Consider the following 18,861-nt stretch of genomic DNA (forward strand, 5'->3'; position numbering starts at 1 on the left):
TTTTGCTGGAAGGATTTTTACCTCTGTTTGCTGTAACTTCGAATCTAAGGCTGTGGTGCAGGGGGGTCTCTCTGGTCTATATGAATCTGAGTACCCGGTAAAGCATTTTCCATCCTGATTTTACAGAGATAATTTTTACCTTTTCTTTCTTTAATTAAAAGTTCTCTTTTTAAGAACATGATTGATTTTTCCTTGTTTTAAAATCCAAGGGATTGAGTCTGAATTCACAAGGGATTGGTGGGGGGAAAGGAGGGGGGATGGTTAATTCCTCCTTGTTTTAAGATCCAAGGAGTTTGGATCGGTGTGAAGCCTCTCAAGGCAACCGAGGGAGGGGAAAGTCTGGGGGGAAAAGGAGGGGGATGGTTAATTTCTCCTTGTTTTAAGACCCAAGGGATCTGGGTTCCCCAGGGAAGGTTTTGGGGGAACAGAAAGTGTGCCAGACACTAAATTTTGGCTGGTGGCAGCATACTAGATTTAAGCTAGTAATTAAGCTTAAAAGCATGCAGGTCCCCACTTTTTGTACCCTAAAGTTCAAAGTGGGGGAAAAAACCTTGACACAACCATACAACAGTATCGAAAGGATACAGCTCAAATAGATCTTAAACTGGGTTGTCATGCTGAGCTGATGTTGAGTCCATACTCATTGTAAATGCCCCACGGCAGATGCTGTGATACCCATCTGATGGAGAATCTCCATGTGACAGCTCGAATGAACTGGTGAGTATAGACCCCAAATAGCAAAAACTGGGGCCTGTTTCAACAGTTTCATTATTCAAAGAAATTGGAGTCACAGTGGACTTGGTCCTAGATTTTACAGCTTTGTCTTTGACCACAAAACATGGAGGCCAACCGTAGCCAACTCCTCCTCCATTTGCTGGAGTGCCTCACGAAACCTGTCGGGGCTCTGTACTAGAAGAACGTCGTCATTGGCATAGTCAAGCTCTGAGAGTGAGAGATCACCAATCTTAATGCCTACGGAACTGATAGAATACTGTATTACAAAATCCACTGCTCAACAAATGAAAGAGTGCAGGGGCCAAGACACAGCCCTTCCTGACACCAGATACTGATTTAAAAGGTGCCAACATCCAATTCCCCAAATGTACATGGGCAGTGGTTCTATTATGCAGCATGCTAATCAAGTCCAGCAGAGCATTTCGGAAACCTACCTCCTTTAAGGCCTTTCATAGTGTGACTTGGTCAACTGAATCAAATGAAGCCTTAAGATTGACATACGCTACACATAGGGGCCTCTTGAACTCATCATGTATCTCCGACAACAAGCAGAGGACCAAAATGACATCTAATTGAACCTGTCCCCTGGAAAGCCTGAGTGTTGGGGGCAACACGTCTGATGTAGCAGGGGCTCCAAACGCACCAGCAGAACATGCACAAACACCTTCCCTGGCATGGACAACAAGGTGATTGGGCTGTAGCTCTGACATTCACTGTGTGGTCTCTTGCCCTTATGAAATGAGATCACAATACCGTGCTTCCAAGCAGTTGGCAAGGTTCCAGTTCTCCATATCAGAAGTGATTCCGCTACAGAGTCATTAGCACATTTTAGCAGCTCTCGGAGAATGCCATCAGTGTTGGCTGAGCGTCCGTTTTCAGTTAACGGATGGCACACTTCATCCAACGTTGGTGCATCAGTACAAGCATCTGGGTCTGAAACCACAGTGACTGCCAAAACATCCAGCTCTGAAAGAAGCGGCAACTGGAGGGTGATTCAGGGCACTGTGATAATGTTCCACCCAGCGAGAAAGGATGTCATCCAAATTACTTGGATGGCCTTGGCTGTCGTTCAAGATGCCTTTCATAGTAACTACCTCTAGACCGCTGAGGTTGCTAATCATGTGGAATGCCAGTTTTAAGTCACCCCGGGCTAAGCCAAATTCATCATCATCTGCTACTTGGTTATAATATGCCTCAAGATCCCAGAGTGCCAGGGTGTTGAACTTTCACTTCAGCTGAGTACAAGTGTGCTTATCGCCACACTGATGGAATGCGGCCTTCAATTTAACTCTCTGGAAGGCCTCCTTTGATAACCATGGTCAGAGTGCTAGGTGCCTAATAGCCAATCGTCTGCTCAGCAGATTGTTCACCTCCATCCTCCACCAGAGACCAGGCAACCTCAACATCATCTGGAAAGTCAGCTAGAGCCGAGAATCTATTTCTGATGTTGATACAAAACCTGTTGGCTAAACCTGGCCCACAGAGAAGTGCAGCAATGTTAAACTTTTTCCTCATCGCAGAGGGCTTACTCGCTAGTCAGAGCGTCAAAGCCATGCAGTCAACCACTGGGTGGTGATCTGTTTTCGCGGAATATTCTGCACCACAATATACTCTACAGGAGTTGAAGAGACACCTGTCACGTGTGATGATATGGTCCAACTCCTTCTGATTGATGCCATCGTGAGAGATCCATGACATCTGGTGTATGCATTGCCACGTGAACCATGACCCAAGAATCGAAAGATTCTGAGAAGCGCAGAAGGTGAGAAAGCAGCTTATAGTTGAGTGTACCTGAACTGTAATGGCCAATGACCTGTTCAAGCCCAATTCGCAGGTAGCCAGTACCTGCATTTAGGTTGTCCGAAATCACGAAATTGTCATGTGGACGGACGGTGTGTACTAGAAATTCCAATTGATCATAGAAAAGGTCTTTGACTGAATCAACAGATTTCTCTGTCAGTGCATAGACTAGTATGATAGTGAGGTGACCGTGCCAATGTTTAAGATGTGCAATAAGTAGCAGAGAAGACCCAGGCATCCAGGTTATCAAGAAGGACTTGGCTTTGCCTCGAGACAGTGACCTGATAACCACACCTGTGAAGAGTTGTAACGTTCCAGGTTGTAATTTTCATGGGTTGGTGAGAACCAGCTATGATTGAATACATTGTCATGGTATACTGCTGATATCAGAGGACATGCGTTCCCAGGCGGTCTTTGGCATTAGACTTTCACATTTGCTCTGAGAGAAGAAGACACCGGCAGGTCATCTACAGTAGAGAGTAAAGAAGGGGCTTTAACCGTGGTGCTGAGTACTAAGTTATTCATGTGGATCAAAAGTAAAAGCGAATGATCTATAACTGTGCCTCTATAATCCGTTCCTCCCTTCAAAAAGACACTCCATTAAAATGATTCAGAAACTGTTCCCAAGTCCCCAAATCCTCCTTCACCTCTTCATTAAGCTTATACAATGGTTGGGTTTTGATATTCCCAATGGCAGCTGACAGTCTGGTGCAAAATGCCCAAAATGACCCTGTGGCCACCGCTCAGCATACAAAGTTAAGGTGCCCAATAACAGATTGCAGCTTCCTTACCACTATAGCCTTGATAATCAATCCCAAACGTATCTAGATTCCCACAGGATACACTGGAGGAACACCAGTCTGTTTATCTATCCTGCTCCTAAATAGGTCAGCTTAGCAGAGGGCCCTTGTTTTTTCATCAGCCAGAGGTATCCCCAGCCTAACAAGGACTCACCACATATAGCTGTAGTGAGCACATTCTTGAGAACTTGAGTTGTCAGATGCCATAACATATGAGAGGGGTTTAGAAACAGAGCAAGGCTGAGGGTATCCCAGTTTTTCCAATACACTATGCACTAACATTCCCACAGGGACGATCACACTCTGCTGAAGCTCCTACATGTAATAACTGGCTAGTGTGACACAGGCAGAACCAACAGAAATGAAACTGATGAACTCTTTGGTTTCTCTCTGCTGCTAGAATGTGGAAAAAACTTGTTCAGATATTCTTATCCTTTGATGCTATGGGGTGCACTTGGTAAAGAGGAGATAATAGGAATTTAAGGAATAGCCAGGATGGATCCACCAAGAACATTAAAACTTAATTTCCTTCTTTCAGAGGGTTACTGGCCAAGTGAATAGGGGGAAAGCAGAAGACATGAAAGCTCTTGATTTTATTCCGTAGTCCCACATGGAATTCTCATAAGCAAACTAAAGAAATGCAGTCTAGATGAATTTACTGTAAGGTAGGTGAACAACTGGTTAAAAGACTATACTCCAAGAGCAGTTATCAGTGGTTTGCTGTCAAACTGGAATGGTGTATCAAAAGGAGCTCCAAAGGGATCAGTCTTGGATCCAGTAGTATTCAATATTTTCCTAAATGACTTGGATTGTGGAGTAGAGAGTATACTTATAAAATCTGCAGATAACAGATTATAAGGACATTTTGGAGAACAGGATTAGAATTCAAAAGTACCTTGACAAACTGGAGGATAGGTCTGAAATCAACAAAATGAAATTCATTGAAGACGAGTGCAAAGCACTTCACTTAGGAACAAAAATTAAATGCACAATTTCAAAATGGGGAATAATTGGCTAAGTGGTAGTATTGCTGAAAAGGATCTTGGGGTTAGAATGGATCACAAATTGAATGACAGTCAACAATGTGATGCAGTTCTAAAAAAAAAAAAAGCTAATTTTCTGGGATGTATTAACAGGACTGTTGCATATAAGACATGGGAGGCAGTTGTCCAGCTGAGGCCACACCAGTATTGGGTCTGATTCCGGGCACCACACTTTAGGAAAAATGTAGACAAACTAGAGAGAGTCCAAAGGAGAGCAACAAAAATGCTACAAGGTTTAGAAAACTTGACCAAGGAGGAAAGGTTAAAACAACTGGCAAATTTAGTCTTAGGAGAAGACTGAGGGAAGACCTGATAACAGTCTTCAAATATGTTAGGGAACAGGATGGTGATCCATTGTTCTCCATATCCATTGAAGGTAGGACAAGAAGTCATGGGCTTAATCTGCAGGAAGGAAAAACTTTCTAACTACAGTATAAAGTAGTCAAGCTCTGGAAGAGAGGTTGTGGAATCCCTATCAACAGAAATTTTTAAAAACAAGTTGGACAACAACCTGTCAGGGAGGGTCTAGATTTACTTGATCCTTACTCAGTGTAAGGGGCTGGACTTCATGACTTTGAGATCCCTTTCAGCCCTAAATTTCTGTGATTTTACAAAAGCTGACTGAAGAGAGCCATACTTCCTCAACTAAGTATTATTAAAAAAGGAGGGATTCCAGGATATATCACACACCGAAAGGGAATGAAAGAGAAAAAAATGGAAAGGTTGGGGGTAAGAAATAACAAAACACAAGAATGGGAAAGTGAGACCAAAAAAACAAAAACAACAAACACAAAAAACAGGAGAAGGAAGGTAATTCTACGAGGATATTTTATTTGGCATTTTTCAGCAAAGAAATTCCAAAATAAAGCTTCTCCTTAAAATTTTTTAATTATAGCTAACCCACTCAAATAGTTGAGTTTGCTTGTATTCGTGGTGCTTCAATTCATGAACAGATTTTCTTGAAACACTCAAATCTTTGTTCTATACCAGTGATACTCAGACCTGAGTGGTTCAAGAGCCAAATTAGTGATCAACATTACCAAAAAAAGTCACAGTAGTGTAAATTTATTGTTTCATTTACTATAGCACTATTCATATTTAAACTGTGTGACGGGAAATATTTAGTTACTGTATTATTCTCACAGCAAATAAGTTAATAACTTGAGCAACTTGATAACTTAATTGGCTAATAACATGGTAAAAGCATCCTAACTGGTTATTAATTAAAATCACACAGTTTTAATATCACGTGCTGCAAAGTGCAGCAGAAGACGCTTTACAGAGCCACCTGTGGCTCGAAAACCGCAGTCTAAGCATCACTGTTCCATACAATACATTTACAGACAAATGAGGCTCAACTTGAGAGAAAGAGCAAGGATGAAATGTGAAAATATTTCATTTACAAAAAAAATACCCAGTTATACAATATTGCAGGGTTTTGTTTTTGTTGCTAAAACAAGACTATTCTAGCACAATATGAAAGATTCCCAAAATGTAAATTATACAATTACTGGGTTTGGGCTTCATAATAGTAGCAATTTCAAAAATAAAACAAGAATTAAGTGAAAAGAAATTAGATTATAAAGTAGTTTTTTAACAAGTCTTCCTTTTCATTACCCTGAGATTTCCAATACAATCATCACCACAGTACCTAGGCACTGACTGAATGACTAAGATTAAACTTGCATTTGCAAAATGGACCCTGCCGTTCAACATTCTTAGATTTAGCTGCTTTTAAACTGTTTTTTAATTCACTCATCAGCTTCTGTTTGAGAATTTATGCAGGTCATAAATTATTTAAATTTACCTACTATATGCAAGGACAAAAATCAGCTCACCTAATCTATGTGTTACAGCCTGTGTCAAGACAAATATGCATTTAGAGCATTAAAACTTCAATTAACTTCCAAAAAGTTACACTGAGATTCTGTAGACTCTACTTTTAAAATAAAAATTGAGTTTATAGACGTTTCTCTGACCATCTTCACAACACTGCTATTTTAAGCCCTGTTCATACTGGATCAACATTAACCCAGCTTCCAAATATACAACAGTAAAAAATTCAGGTACTTTCACAGTTGCGGCCCTGATTCAGCAAAACACTTAAGTTCATGTTTAACCCACTGAAGACATTTAAGCACTTGCTTCTGCAAAGCATTTAAGCATTAAGTCAAATTTCACAAAGCACTTAAGCAAGAGTTAGGAACATCCACACAGTCTTACATGAATGAGATAAGGACAAGGTAAAGTAGTAACCCCGAGTGGGCACATGCCATGAGGAAGAGCACACTTTATTAAATCTAAAAAATAATCTGTGACACTTCATACTCATCTGCACTATAGGCAGAATCCCTTCTCAAACGAGAAGGAGAAAAAAGTATTGTGTGATCCCACATTCAAATAATCACTACTACAAATATTTCAAGAGTGTCTTAACTGCAGCGTTTCAGAGACCTGGAATGAACCTGTAAATGAAGAGGATAATGCTGATCAACTACAGGTTTCTATCGCTGATGAATGCCAACAACTTTCATTCCTATATCAAGGAAGATGCAAGTATAAGAAATGTGACTATGTGCATTTATTATTGATAAAATTAAAACAAATATATGCAATCAGTAGAATCCTCAGGCTCCTAACAAATTAAAAAGGGCCTTGCTTTCATACCATTTGGATATCTCTGTCTTGAAAGTATGATTATCCAGCTGTGCTATATACACTCAAAGAGACTGAATTTATGAAGATGTTTACATTTGGCAGTGTATTCAGCAATACCTGCAATGATCTGTACAGAATGTATCAAATGTCTACACTGTCCATACAAATCACTGCTAGTATGTATATATGGAATACTGCACATTAAGATAAATATATACATTTACCATGCAATGTCATATTTTCTCCCTGGTTTGGACACAGACTCTGTACGCGCTTTGTATGTGACAGCTATTATTGTGAAACTGCCTAGGAGGATTAAGGAACATTGTGCTGTAGCAAACTCCGTTTAGCATGTCCATACTGAAATTAAATTTTTTTCAGCAGTAGGGTTTAAATTCTGTTCAGCTACTTAACATGGCTGTAAAACTGTTTAAGAACCAAATGGCAGCTGCGAATCAATTGCCACAAATATCACTTTCTATAATGATTTTAAAAAGATTTAGTGTGGGGATAGTACTTTTCAAACAATGAATAGTTTTAATCTCTGCATGTTTGGGGATAAAAGTCCGGTTGATAGACAATAGATTACTTTAATGGATTTTCCTAGGTTTTTTATTCATTGATAAACATAGGGATAATAACACAGATTACAAAAGGGCTTTGAGACCTACGTATGAAAACACTGTATCAGAGTCAAGTACTTAAAATTTAAGAGCTTTTGAGAATTTTTTTTTTTTTTTTACACCTGCACATATTTTATTGTAACTGAAACTGGTATTTGCTCAAATTTATGTATTCACTATTTAAACAAATATATTAAAATGTTATTTTGTAGGAAGTTACAGAGCACTAAAGTAGCCAAGAGAAAACACTGCAAATGTGTAAAAAAAAGAATATGGAAATTGGAATCTCCATCTATACATAAAGTAGTGTTTTACAACTTGGAAGGCAAGCCAGAAGGGACCACTGAGAATCAGTGAGGATGATGAAAGTGCAAGAGCTTAGATTCATTCCAGTTCCCCACTACAAAGGTGCTGCCCTGAATAAAGCACCAAGAAGCTTCTTTGACAGCTTACCTCCCTGCTCCTACAACAGTCCCTATTGCAGCTTGCCACAAGAGCAATTTATATAGGGCTACAGGCTCAGGAAACAGCTCCCTAGCCCAAGTTTTTTTTATGTCTGCTTTTTAAACATAGATCAGCAGCAACAGCATGTGACCAGATCCCACAGAATCACCAATGGATGCACACTACCCAAACAGCACATGGCCTTTTGGCAAATTAGGAACTGGAATAGCCAGGAATGACTAAGGGAGGGGAGTAAAAATGAAAACAGCAAAAAGGTCAAAAAAGGGGTGTGAGAAGAGAATGGAAACAAAAAAGAGGAGAGTAGACAGAATAAATGCAGACACAAGATAATGGTGCACAGCATTTTGAAAGAATGCAGCAAGGGGTGCCCTGGCACTAGTCAACCACTGAGGGGTTTCAACAGAAAGCAAAAACCCTACTATAATCTCTACTGTACATAAATGTATGTAGGACAAGTTGCAAATACGTCTATTAAAAAAATCCAAATTGTGCTTTTTTAAAAAAAAAAAAATCAAAAGACAAAACAGAGACTTTCCCTACATGCTCACTGTCAGATATGTTTTGTCAACAGGAAAAAAAATGGAAAATAAAACTAAAAATATTAAAACCTTTATAAATATTAAAAAGTTAAGACACTATTACATATATTCTAAAATAAGCTAACTCTCCTCTTGCTTTTAATACCTTCTTGAAGCAGTGATTCCGATGGCTGTGTATTGGAAGGCACAGAAGCAGGTTCAGTTAAGTGGTCTCCCACAGGTGTTCTTATTGAAGAGGTCACAGCAGAAGAAACTACAGATGTTTCTACACTAGGCTTGGTAAACTGAACATTCTGGCTTACAGGATGCGATGAATCTAAGACACCAACTGAAAAACAGAGTGAAAAAGGAAGATAACATTTTACTCATTGGCAAAGACAATTGCACAAATACCAGACAACAATTAACTTAATGCTGGTTTCAGAGTTCCTAAGATAAAGTATTTCAAAGAACAAGAGCTTCAAACAGCTAGATTGCTAAGAAAGAAAAATGTGTTTTTTCAGTTCAACACCAATTCTGTTAAGTAAACACTCCACTGAGATGAAGAGACTACTGTTTTGAATATTAATTGTACCAACAACTAAAGAAGAAACTGTAATTTCACATAGAAAGCATCAGATAGATGGTTTAATGCTAAGTAGACCCTGGATACATCAAATTTTTGATCCATCCCCAAACCTATGCCCTGTAATTCTGCCTCAAAAATCACTCTCTCAGCCTGAGAGACTGTTGTACTGCCCAGTCACTAACCTTTCTTCAAGTAAGGTGGCACAGTCAAGTTGCAGCAATCAGCTGTGCAGTGTTCCACTGCTCTGCTTCCTTACGACATTGGTCCTTTCCAACTACGGGTCCCAGAAACCTGGGATTATGCTTTAATCAGCAATTAGTATCACATGGAATCTTAAAATATTTTTACAGGGACTTTGCAATATTGTTCTGAACATCTGAACATGATAGGAACTTCCCATTAAAACTCAAACAATTGCCAAGAGGCAGGATATAACTCATTAGGAATACTTACCATATCAAAACTATCCTCACTTCAGTGAAGTGAGTTTTAAAGGGGCACAGATATTGTAAAAGGGAGTAGGTCGAATAGAGTTATGAAAATTTTTTGTTTCCACCAAAAATCAATGTAGTCTGAATAAACTGTACTTTTAGCAACCTTTGTTCTAACACTTCAAGCTCATTTCTCTCCTTATGAATACATATTCCTGAGAGCTATTAGAAAATCGGTTTATATACAGGTGCAGATTACCTGCTTTTACAAGGTAACATCTGCCAATGCAAACCAATAAACCAGAAGCCAGGATCAAGTCTTTGATGATTATTTTACCAGATCAGATTATTAAAATGGCAAAAATAAAACCAAAAGAAATTCACCTGACCACCAGCATTACAAGTGAGACAACTGTTATAAGTAAAAAAAGATAAATATGCATTATATTTTTAAATAATAAATATTGTTACAGTTGCAGTTACAACTCAAATCAGGAAAGCCCAAGTTTGTATGTGCAACCTTAACTCTACCTCCTGTGTATATATTAGGATCAGATAATTGGACTATCATGTGATACTATACTTTTTCTCAAAATAGTACAATATTTTTTGAGTGGGTTTTAGGAACACTTGAGGGGAAAGAGGGCATTTAAAGCAACAATTCTGTTCGTTTTATTTACTTGCTGGCTAAGTTAAAGCGTTAACTGTACATGAATAACAATACTAAGTAGTCATTGTATTTTAAGTTTGTTTAATTACTAGGCTGCCTAACACTTTCTGAATGTTTTATTGCTGAAATCTAAAATAAATAAAAAACATCAATGAAACAATATACCTTTTTCTATAGTGTATACACAAATGTTGACAGTTTCTAATAATGGGCACTACTTATTAATTATGCCAGACAGAGTGAATTGAGATAGTTTATATAAAAGATGAGCAATGATATTTTTCTATTACTTAGAATACTGGTAAAAGCACTAAAAGCAGTAGCCCCAGAGTACCTATATGCACAAAGTGCTATGATCAATTGTTCATAACTCAGTTAAAAAAAATCTAACTAATTTTCACTGGAACATTCAAAGATTCTTAATGATTTATCTCCTTGCTAAATGTTAATTTTATTACAAAATTGTTGCAGCAGAAAGCTATCCAAAAAGGTTTCACAAATTTATAGGGAAAAGTTTGGGGCTTTTATCTATACTCCCTCAAAACATCAGAACAGTTTCTCTCATGATTAAAAAAATGCAGAAATAAGGCCTGGAAAAATTACATATTCACAGAGAAAAGTTTTGGAGAGTCCTGAGCAACTGAAAACAGGGTATTACAATAAGAACACGTTCACAACTTTAACTATAACCTTTGTTACTGCTTTAAGTATGCCATTCACTCTTGAACCACAATCTCCAGCAGTTTTAATTTTGCTAACAGTTTTTTTCTCAGCTGACAAGGAGATGAAGTAAATACTCAAGTAGTGACTAACCTACAATACAGTAATCAAGCTTAAGATAAAGCTTGACTGAACATCTGTTTAAGTACATATTTTCTATTGGCTTATCCTAGACAAACTTGATTAGCCACTACCATATTCCAGCTAGCAGATGTCATAAAAATGTACCCATGAAACTAACAATATTTTGTAGCTCACAGTAAATGTGAAAAAGTGCAGAAAACCCTTTAAAGTTAACCAGAATTAGAGGAAAACTGCAATATAATATAAAATATATTTTATGACATTACAGTGAAGAATTAATCACTAAAAATGAGCTAGAACCTTAAATATAAATTAAAATAATATGAAGCTACCATTTTCGGCACAGAGCGGTCAATGTACTATTGCATGACAAAGGGAAGTCAATGTTTAAATTGAATGTATTTTGTTAACTAACTATAGTTCAACCAGTTGCCTTGCAACCATGGCAGCCTCTTGGCTTATCATGGATTCCAACGCTGAGCATTCCTCTCTGCTTTTAAACGTCAAGCTAGACCCTCTACTGCAAATCATTAGTCAGTACAGTGGCACCATTCACAGTTATGAAGATACCCTTTAAAAGTACTCTTTCTATATTTTGGTGGACAGTCTTTCCAGCATTTGTGGTAACATTCTGCAGTTAGAAGACTTAACGTTATAGCCAGGGCCATGTGCAGCTACAGCAATATAATCTAAGTCTCACACTATATCCTGTATATTTTGTGGTATACTATAACATAAAGCTATGATAACTATTTAAACAGGAATAGAAAACACTGGGTAGACAATGTGGCCAGTTTAACACAGCTGCTGGTATTTTAACTTCTGCATTTCTTAATTTTGATTAACTGTCAAGCATTTTATATGTAATGTTATATGGGTAAAAATACAATTTCTTTGTGAGGTGCCGTTATACATACGTGTACACTTATGTGATTAAGTAACAATAAGCACAGATGTAGATGAACAAGTAGATCGCCTAAAGGATTTCTATACAGGCACTATAGGTACACAGGGCACAGGTACACGGCATAGTGCTGTTTTAGCCCAGGTCCAAACTAGTATTTATATTATACTGGCAAAGCACTCCTAATTTGGACAGTTTATACTGGCAAAACTTTATTCTGCTCAAGCAAGTGGCTGGAATAAGCTATGCTGGCAAAAGTAAACTATATCAGGAAAAAAAAAAAGCAGTTTTGCCAGTATAACTGCACCTACACTAGGGTCTTTTGCTGGCACAGGTTCCTTGGTCACAAATCATACCCCTCACTGAAAGAGCTCTGCCAGCAAAAGTTTGTAGTGTAGATCTGGCCTTAGTTGGGCATGCATGCAGGTTTTGTTTATTACACAAAAGTGACATTTTAAATAAAAAAGTAATTTTAATTACAGGTTGCTGTTTCCTGCATGTTACAAGAAGTTCACTTTGCTCCTCTAAATGGCTTTAGGACAATCTCCTGAGCTGTGATCTTTGCCATATCTTGTTTAGACATACTTTAAACTGTAGGTTTAATCTTAAAGCCTTTGACTATCTTATCAAAGTCTATGTCCAATGTTTTCTGTAAATTTATTTACATATATGAGTTAAAACATTTCATTCTATGGACAATTCCAGAAAATGTGTTCTAGATGTCCTTGAAAGGGTTTGAGGTTATTTTGTTGATCATTTCTGTGTACTGTATCCATGAAAGCAAAGTGGTGAGGGTACACATTCTGGAAAATATCTGCCTCTGAGATACCTGTAATTTCTTGAAATCCTGTTTCCTTTTGAATTACTTTGTTTTTGATACTTTTCAGAGATACCTGGAGAATATCAATTTGGTTTTAAGTTGTGCCTGGCTTACTGGATTTTTGGCTTTATCTTTCCATCTGTTTTGGTGTGAAAGAAATCTCTACATGGATGAAGTTTTCTGCATAGGAAATTTGTGTCTATAGTGGCCAGCTCCTAACATGCAAAAAATTACTTCCAGGTAAAACTATTTACTTTAAAACTATGCAAAAAGAGGAGGTCTGTGTAGCATCTTTAATGTTTGATACCAAAACAGTTTGGATAGCCAACCAAGCAGGTAAAAATGGAGTAGGACCCATTTAAAGTGATCAGCTGCAAGAAGATTTTAAGGAGTTGCTGCAAATTTTAAGTCAATCTTCCCTAAGCACAGGACACATAAACTGTATAATACTTCTTGTGCTAAACTGAATATGTTACTCTCTAAGAAATAAGAAACAGAGGTAATGAAGATGAAAGGAAAGTAAATCAAGAAAAATATTTATGCTTGTAACTACATTTTTTCTAAATATATGTAGCGCAGGATTGAAGACAGGAAATTTTATAGCAATACCAAACAAATTTTACTCAGTCTGAAAATGCTTTAAGCCTGCATCAACAACCTGAAAAAGTAACTAAAGCTATATCACTCCCCCCTTCAGTGAATTAATTACACCAGGAACAAAGAAATATTTGGCATCCTGACCTGACTGTTGCAGCAATTCAGGTTACACTTTCAATATAATGAATGCCACGTTAGTCATGGATAAAAATCTACTGAGCAATTTTAGCTGGAAAATTCTAAATCTCAGCAAAAGTCTGGAATTTACCACCACATGGACATTTATAAATGCTTTGTTTATCCCAGGTTCACAAATGGTGCAAATTTATTACAGAATTGGCTTTTGCCTAGTTAACATTAAGAATATTCAGGCTGTTATATGTAACACGATAATCTCAAACAGAACAAAATAAACTTAAATTGGGTACAGCTCACTGACTTAGAAAAATTAATCTTTGGATCAGCCAGTGGCATAATTATCTACCTCACATTCAATGAGTTAGGTGTTATATTGCTCTAGTACAGTAGAAAAGGAATACTGTATTAGTGCTTATTCTTAGGTATGTAACTGTAAATAGGTATATATTTATTTTGAAGTTACATTACACCATACTAGGCAATTCCATCCCCCACCTTTGATTTTTAAAAGCCCAAGAATTATTATTTATTTGTGTTATGGGAGCATCTAGGACAGTAGTTCTCAAACTTTTGTACTGGTGACCCTTTTCACGTAGGAAGCCTCTGAGTGTGACCCCCCCAATATATAAACAAGTGTTTTTAATTTAACACCATTATAAATGCTAGAGGCAAAGCAGGCTTTGGGGTGGAGGCTGACAGCTTGCGACCCCCCACGTAATAACCTCGCAACCCCCTGAGGGGTCCCGACCCCAGTCTGAGAACCCCTGATCTAGGAGCCCCACGTCTGGATAAGTGCCCCTTTGTGATAGGTACTGTACAAGCAAGCACAGACCAAATAGACCGTCCCTGCCACCAAAGAGCTTACAATCTAAGCAAATGTTAAGTTAGTTGAAATCTGAAGGTTAAAGTGAAATCTATACAGATATCAGAGGGGTAGCAGTGTTAGTTTGGATCTATAAAAGCAGCGAAGCGTCCTGTGGCACCTTATAGACTAACAGAAGTTTTGAAGCATGAGCTTTCGTGGGTGAATACCCACTTCATCCATCGGATGCATGTAGTGGAAATTTTATATAGATGTTTTTCAGAAATCAGTTAAAACCAGACAAATTTACTGAATGAAAAATTGTATGTAAACACTACTTTAGCACTCATACTTTCAATTAAGAAATGATTTCTTATCTGACCTCTTCATTAAGGAACAAACCGAAGACCGCAAAAATACCACTCCGTGCATCTTTCAAATTCTCATTTAGGTTTCTGCCAGCTCCATTGTCCTGTGTTAAAAACCATGTTCCTTGGAGACAACGTTGTTCAGAGCAAATAAATAATGGATTTTAACATGTCTGACAATCAACATTTTTCATTTAAATGAAAATCTTTGTAAATGCAACATTAACACTGAGAATTTGAACAGACACAAAAAGGTTCACATTAATACTATAGATATGTATGGCAGTATTTTGGATTGATAATATTTTGTCATTTTTTCCCTGGGATGTGTGTAACGTGGTCAAGTTTATTACTATTGAGAAACTTCAAATTTCCAATATCCTGACTAATTCATTTAAATTTTCAAACTTAACAAGGCATTAACTGGTTTCTGCATTTAATCTTTTTAAGAAAAACAAAAGAACTAGGGCAAGAAGAGAAGTCAAGCAGATTTGGGGAAATGAAATCATTTATGTCATCATTCCATTTCAGATAAGTTACTTAATGCTTGACACTAGCTACATCAGCGTGATTTAGTTCTCAATTTTTTGAAGTTATTTATTGAGGGAAGGAGGAGAGAAGGGGAAGTGCAAGAAAGAGGGACAGCGTGTGTCAGGAATCTTTAAGGAGCGTAGCATTATAGGAAGAGGATCTGCAAGCAACGAAAGGAAGAAGCCAGCTTCCTAACCTCTCTTTGCAATTGCAAATCCCCTATAAAGTAGGAATGGAAGCAGCAGCAGATAAGCATCTCAGAGCAGCAGAAGAGACTTCTTGGCATGCAACCCAGCACAGTTCTAGGCTGAAAATATAGCTTATTGAAGGAGATAATGTGAACAAGGATTGTGAGGGGGCTCACAACCGAAAACCTTCAATTTTGACAGGTGAGGAAAGCAGTTTTTATTAGACAGTGGGAAGAAAAGGAAATATATAGATGTTCTTCACCTAAGAATTCTAAGGACAAGCATCTTCAAGTTTTTATAGTTAAAATAAGTAAAAAACATGCACACTTCTTTTTCATAACCTTTTGACAAACTATCCCTGTCAATCCAGCATTAAACTAAAACTCAACATATTAAAATTAAACTAAAAGGTATTCTGCATTCAAATACACAAACAGTTGAATTTAGGCAGGGCTTAACCAAGGTATGCCTACACTATGAAATTAGGTCGATTTTTAGACATCGATTTTATACAGTCGATTGCATATGTCCCCATTAAGCGCATTAATTCGGCAGAGTGCGTCCTCACTACCATGGCTAGCATCGACTTACGGAGTGTTGCACTGTGGCTAGCTATCCCACAGTTCCCGCAGTCTTCACTGCCCATTGGAATTCTGGGTTAAGCTCCCAATGCCTGGTGGGGCAAAAACATTGCTGCAGGTGGTTTTGGGTACATGTCATCAGTCACCCGTTCCTTCGTGAAAGCAATGGCAGACAATTGTGCAGATACCATACCACGGCAAGCATGGAGCCTGCTCAGCTCACCGTCACTGCTGCCGTTGTGGGAAAGTCTACTGTGAGGGCTGTTATGGTATAAATCCCCACTCTGAACCTTAGAGCCCAAAAGATGGGGTACCAGCATGAATTCCTCTAAGCTTAACTACCAGCTTAGATCCTGTAGTGCTGCCACCAACCAGGACTTGGAGTGCCTGGTACACTCTGGTCCCCCTAAAACTTTCCCTGGGGACCCTAAGACCCAGACCCCCTGGATCTTAACATAAGGAAAGTAAACCCTTTCCCCCACCGTTGCCTCTCCCAGGCTTTCCCTCCCTGGGTTACCCTGGAAGATCACTGTGATTCAACCTCCTTGAATCTTAAAACAAAGGGAAATGCACTTTCCCCCCTCCTCTTTTCTCTCCCTGTCTCCCACCAATTCCCTGGTGAGTATAGACTCAATTCCCTTGAGCCTCAACAAGGGGAAAAAATCAATCAGGTTTTAAGAAAGAAAATGCTTTTAATAAAAGAAAGAAAAAAAGTAAAAGTTGTCTCTGTAACGTAGATGGTAAATGTTACAGGGTCTTTTAGCTTATGGACACTAGAGAGAAGCCTTCCGCCCAGCACAAATACAAATTAAAATCCTTCCAGCCAAATACATATTTGCAAATAAAGACAACAATCAAAAAAACTAAACCACCTTTGTACTTGTACTCACTATTTGAACAGAAAATTAGAGAGCCTGTAGGTACGTCTGGTTACTCTCAGAACCCAGAGAGAACAACAGACAAAGAAAACACACAAAACAAAGACTTCCCTCCACCGAGATTTGAAAGTATCTTGTCTTCTGATTGGTCCTCTGGTCAGGTGGTCCAGGTTCACTGCTTGTAACCCTTTACAGGTAAAAGAGACACTAACCCTTAACTATCTGCTTATGACAGGGCTGCTGTGATCCAAGCAGCCAATGCAATCATTGACATTCTGTTATCAAGGGTAGTGACTCTAGGAAATGTGCAGGCCTTTTTAGATTTTAGGTGCATCATATTCCTGTAATTTGTCGCTGGTGAAGAAATCTTGCAGCTGTACATTCCAGTCCAGTCAGTGCTGTAACACCCAATAGCACTTCTATGGTTGACACACGTAACAGCTCCAGGGCTCTTGCTCTTTTGCCTTGGCCGAAGTACCTTGCCCTACCAGGACCTCCAAGCATCCAAAGCAGAAGAGCCTACAGCACCTTGCATTGCTACACAGCAGCAGCTCCTTGCCTTAGCAGCAGACGGTGCAGCAGGACTGGTACCCATCCCCGGACACGTAGCTTGGCCGGGGGTTCTGGGAACATCTTCCCTGTCCGGTTCCTAGCAATCTCCAGGGCATGGTGTACAGCTCCACCACTTCCCATGGCTCATGAAGCCTGGACAATAGTAAGGATAAGTTCAATTACAGGCTGAGCAAGTGCAGAATGGTGGTAGAATGTGCCTTTGGATGTTTAAAATCTTGCTGATGCAGTTGGTTAGACCTCAGCATAACCAACATTCCCACTGTTATTGCTGCTTGCTGTGTGCTCCATAATATCTGTGAGAGCAAGGGGGCGATGTTTATGGCGACGTGGGAGGTTGAGGTAAATCGCCTGGCGTCCGATTTTGAGCAGCCAGGCACCAGGGCAATTAGAAGAGCACAGCAATGCACGCTGAGCATCAGAGAGGCTTTGAAAACTAGTTTCATGACAGCTGTGTGTTTCTCCTTGATGCAAACCCATCTCCTTTGTTGATTTTAATTCTCTGTAAGCCAACCACCCTCCACTCTTTGAAATAAAGTAACTATTGTTTTGAAACTATGCATTCTTTCTTTTATATATGAGATAATGGACAAGGTAGCCCAGGTGGGGTGGGGGAGGATGGAAGGACAAGGCCACATTGCTTATTGTAGCCACACTAAAAAGCAAACTGTTTGAATGCCAGCTTTCTGTTGCCTGGGCCATCTGCTGGAGTGGAGTGGCTGAGTGCCCAGAGCCTCCCCTCTGCATTCTTGGGTATCTGGGTGAGGAGGCTATGGAACATGGGGAGGAGGGTAGGTGGTTATACAGTGGATGCAGCAGGGGTCTGTGCTCTTGCTGGCTCTCCTGCAGCTCCAACAGATGCTTTATCATAGAATATCAGGATTGGAAGGGAACTCAGGAGGTCATCTAGTCCAACCCCCTGCTCAAAGCAGGACCAATCCCTGGACAGATTTTTGCCCCAGATCCCTAAACAGCGCTCTCAAGGATTGAACTCACAACCCTGGTTTAGCAAGCCAATTCTCAAACCACTGAGCTATCCCTCCCCCGTCTGTTTGCTCCCCCAAGAGACGCTTCATCATGTCTGTTTGCTACCCCATTAGCCTCAGCATTGCATCCTGCCTCTGCTCTTCGCGCTCACTTAATTCTTTCCTGGCCTCTGCCACTGAATGCCTCAATGCATTAAGCTGTGCCTATCACTGCGGGAGGACTGCATGAGTTCGGAAAACATGTCATTGCGAGTGCGGTTTTTTTGCCTTCTAGTCTGCAATAACCTCAGCGACAGAGATGATAGGGGGAGTGTAGAAACATTCTACGCTCTATGATTCGGGGGGGGGGGGGGGGGGGACTG

General features: G+C 39.2%; 1 protein-coding gene across 4 annotated transcripts in view; it reads right to left on the bottom strand.

The window, feature by feature from the left end:
* SEC24B (SEC24 homolog B, COPII coat complex component) overlaps nucleotides 1–18,861 on the bottom strand; it is a 95,517-nt gene that overhangs the window by 64,664 nt on the left and 11,992 nt on the right. For all 4 annotated transcript variants that reach the window (XM_050946742.1, XM_050946741.1, XM_050946743.1 and 1 more), the window contains one exon: nucleotides 8,809–8,991. In XM_050946742.1, coding sequence (XP_050802699.1) covers nucleotides 8,809–8,991 — 183 coding nt within the window. The remainder of the gene's footprint in view (nucleotides 1–8,808; nucleotides 8,992–18,861) is intronic.

The sequence above is a fragment of the Gopherus flavomarginatus genome, chromosome 3 (assembly GCF_025201925.1).
Source record: "Gopherus flavomarginatus isolate rGopFla2 chromosome 3, rGopFla2.mat.asm, whole genome shotgun sequence".
Lineage (NCBI taxonomy): Eukaryota > Metazoa > Chordata > Testudines > Testudinidae > Gopherus > Gopherus flavomarginatus.